This window comes from Palaemon carinicauda, chromosome 4 (genome assembly GCF_036898095.1).
Source record: "Palaemon carinicauda isolate YSFRI2023 chromosome 4, ASM3689809v2, whole genome shotgun sequence".
Taxonomy (NCBI): domain Eukaryota; kingdom Metazoa; phylum Arthropoda; class Malacostraca; order Decapoda; family Palaemonidae; genus Palaemon; species Palaemon carinicauda.
Genome location: NC_090728.1, coordinates 163,507,631 through 163,511,335, shown reverse-complemented (window position 1 = coordinate 163,511,335; position 3,705 = coordinate 163,507,631). Strand labels below are relative to the sequence as shown.

General features: G+C 38.4%; 1 protein-coding gene across 5 annotated transcripts in view; it reads right to left on the bottom strand.

Annotated features, from left to right (window-relative positions):
* Window positions 1–345, bottom strand: part of Tomosyn (syntaxin-binding protein tomosyn) — a 772,563-nt gene extending 772,218 nt beyond the window's left edge. For all 5 annotated transcript variants that reach the window (XM_068372633.1, XM_068372635.1, XM_068372636.1 and 2 more), the window contains exon 1: window positions 61–345. In XM_068372633.1, the coding sequence (XP_068228734.1) occupies window positions 61–186 (126 nt within the window). In that variant the 5' untranslated portion in view covers window positions 187–345. The remainder of the gene's footprint in view (window positions 1–60) is intronic.
* Between the last annotated feature and the right edge of the window lie 3,360 nt (window positions 346–3,705).

Below are 3,705 nucleotides of genomic sequence, written 5' to 3'. Positions count from 1 at the left end.
GGTGGAAGGTGGGTCTTTTCACTTAAATGGTGTATGCATGAGTATTTTGGGGACACTTACCTTAGCGACCTGGAAGTTCTCAGGTTGCAGTGTTTCGACGATTGACACTTGCTCAGGTTTGGCCTGTGGCTGCTGAACAGTCGAGCGCAATCCTTCGAAAACGTGCTTCAGCGTGAACTTCTTCATGATGATTCACTTAAGCAAGTCACCTAGGTTAAACAATTTCCAAAGATTCGGAACAACACAAGTAAAGCGCACAAATTCCTTACAAGCCCATGCTGTAAGGGGAGGAAAGACGACGAACGACGATAGGACTCAGAGAACCCTTCCGTCTGGTACGACTTACTCGCGCTCACTGAGGGCTCTGCGCGCGCTCCTAAATACCACTCCCGCTCTCCCGTGACGTCATTGGCCAACACTATTGATAATACTCCAACATCTCTAAATTCTTAGCTTTTCCATTTATATGACAAAAATGCTTGCGTTATTTTATAAATTTTGCACATGAATGCTACTCCTGACATACCTATTTTAATCAAATTAATTATATGTGCTGACAGTTCCCATCTTGTCAACATATATAATATTGGAACCGGTATTGCGCAGACGACACATACACAACACAGGCGAGCGAAGTTCGATACAACTACGCGCTGACGTTACTGATCTTTTTTCTTTCTTTCTTTCTTTCCCTCCTCTTTCCTCTTTCTCAAAGACACTTCCGACATAGTCTACTAGACGGAAAAGGACCATATGCCACCTTACGAACAATTATCGGTGGATGTTCAACTAAAATGATTATGCTTCACTCACTTTAATTAAAATATGCCTATCTCCCTGTAACCTCATAAATAGCTCCGGTGGGCAGAAGAGCTGGAGATTATTTATGACTTATCGGTCTAAAGTGTTCACAACAATTGAAGTACTAATCTATTACATAGCAAAGAAAATAGCACAGCACAAAACGGAAGCGTTTAGAAAGCATAATATTTATTTTCGACATATATTTACTGTATAAAAATGCACCCTTACCCAACTATGATTTTAGTCATACCTAAAAACTTACGTCACAAAAAAACATTATAATATTCGCCTTTTACAGCGGATAAATAAATGTAAATTTGCAGAAAAGAAAAAAAAAACTGATAATATATGTATAATGCCGCCGTACTTAATTTCGTACCTGGATCGAAAGTCCTAAACAATGGTTACCAGTTTCTTAAGAGCAAATCTCCTCTGTCCAACAAATTCCAGGGACAAACACGGAGAAAAATGCCTACAAATGACATATCCACTTCAACCTGTACATGTAGTCAGATCAATAACGCAGATATAACAGTAAAATCAGAATTAATACTCCCGGCTTGACTTCATGACACACACAAGCTCTATGTTATATACTTTTCAGGTATGGGAAACTGTTTGGTAAGAAATTACTACCGGTCAGAGGCGAAAGAATTGATGCATATAATACACATCTGGCATAACAACTCCAAAAAAATGTAATTAACCTCTAGGTGCAAAAAAAATAATTACATTATTACAAGCACACCTCAGTGGGTCACATGGAGACCTAATCCATTCAATTCCTAGTATCATGATTTTCTATTTGCCTTCCAGATCTCTAGAATAATTAGAAAAAAAAATATTCACCAAACGGACATTAGTAGTACATCAGATTACCCACAATGCATTACTCACCTCTTGGGAACACTCGTTTTTTTTTTTTTAATATGAATGCATTTGGTTCCAAGAACTTGTGATAATCTATTTAACTTGGCTTCCAAAGACTTTCTGAGACCCATCTTATTTTGATCTACACCCCTATGTTGTCTTCCTTGCTTTACCCATTCCATAACTCTTCTCTCATTCTACTTGTCATCCCTTAAGCCTATAATATTCAGCTGCTTACCTTTTCTCACCACAGGTATGAACACCCATTGCTCCGCCTTTCTCGCTCATAAACGTACTCCTGCTCATATTCTCAACCGTCTCCTCCTGAAAATATCTTGACATTATTTTTTTAACTATTCTTAACAATTTCCTCTCATTATCCCTAATCTCAATTTAAGTAAAATTTGGAAACCAATTCGCCTGAAATTACATATAAAATTCAGGCTGTACATCAGTTTAGTGAGGTGAGTCGTGGTATGACAATGAAATAATCTCCAATAGATTTAGTAGATTTGAGAGAGAACAAAGCCCTCGGAAGAATATTGGGAGTTAAATAGCAGGACAGGATAAGAAATGAAACTATAAGGGAGATTACTCGAGTACCATATGTGGATAAGCTCATGGTGAGTGGTAGATGGAGATGGTTTGGGCATGTTCTTCGCACTCCCCAAGAGAGATTAGTTTCTCAAACTTCAAACTGGGATCCAACCCGAGACAGTGGAAGACCATGGTACAGAGGCTATGGCACTACCCAAGACTAGAGAACAATGCTTTGATTTTAGAGTGTCCTTCTCCTAGAAAAGCTGCATATCCTAGCTAAAGTCTCTTCTACCCTTACTAAGAGGAAAGTAGCCACTAAACAATTACATTGCATTAGTTAACCCCTTAAATGAAGAAGAATTGTTTGGTAATCTCAGTGTTGTCATGTGTATGAGGACAGAGGAGAATGTGGAAAGAATAAGCCAGACTATTTGGTGTAAGTGTAGGCAAAGGAAAAAATGGATCGTGACGAGAGAGAGAGAGAGAGAGAGAGAGAGAGAGAGAGAGAGAGAGATCCAATGTAGTACTGGCCAGTCAAAGGACCCAATAAAACTCTCAAGTGGTAGTATCTCTACACCAAACTAGTCACTATCCTTCCTGCATGTTGTATGCTGAGGATGTGTCGTTCCAGCTTTGTGAGAATAAATAAGCTGGAATAGATAGATGTATATCACTCTTCGTGGTTGGGTGTGCGAGGGTAACCTTCCGAAATCATAGATTGCAATGATAAGCATATTTCAAACGTTTGAGGAATTCGAAAAGATGATGGTCAATGTAGTCATTAGAATTACATAGTATATCTTTTAAAACTAATAAGTTTGTCGTTTTAATATATTTCAACAACAAAAAATTAAAGCTGTATCAACGACCGGTAAGGATCTAGCTCCTGTGGGATGTATCAACGGTCTAGGTGGGAAGTAGCTCAACCGTGGATGTATCTATATTCAACAGATATATGTATGTATGTGTGGTCGAATCAAATTTACATCTTTACTCTGTGTATGGTTTGAATCCCACTATGGATCGGAAAGCTTCTTAATTTGTTTCCTATTTGGTTTTAAAGTTTATCCAAAATACATAAGGATATCGAGAAGATCAGACGCCTTTGCGTTTATCAAAAGTGCATATGGTAACATGCTTGCTCCATCATAAAAACTGCTGTTAGCTCACAACAGCTCGAAGTCATATATACGATACATCCTCGACGCCCTCCACATTCAGTACTACTATATGCCTTTTTATAGGTTCATATGAGCCACATAGAGCTTTTTATCTACTTTCAGCCTTCTCATATCAAACATTTGATCCAGTTCTTTCTTATTGTATAGGCTAAAATTGTTCTTCCCCTGTGAATCCCTCTGTCATCTCCCTTGGACCAACCCTATCGACGAAATTCCTACAATACACCTAAACTAGCATAAGGAATATTTCATCTTCAAAATTCTTAATCACTTGTACATTTGGACGTCGGAAAACCACCCATCTCGCCAA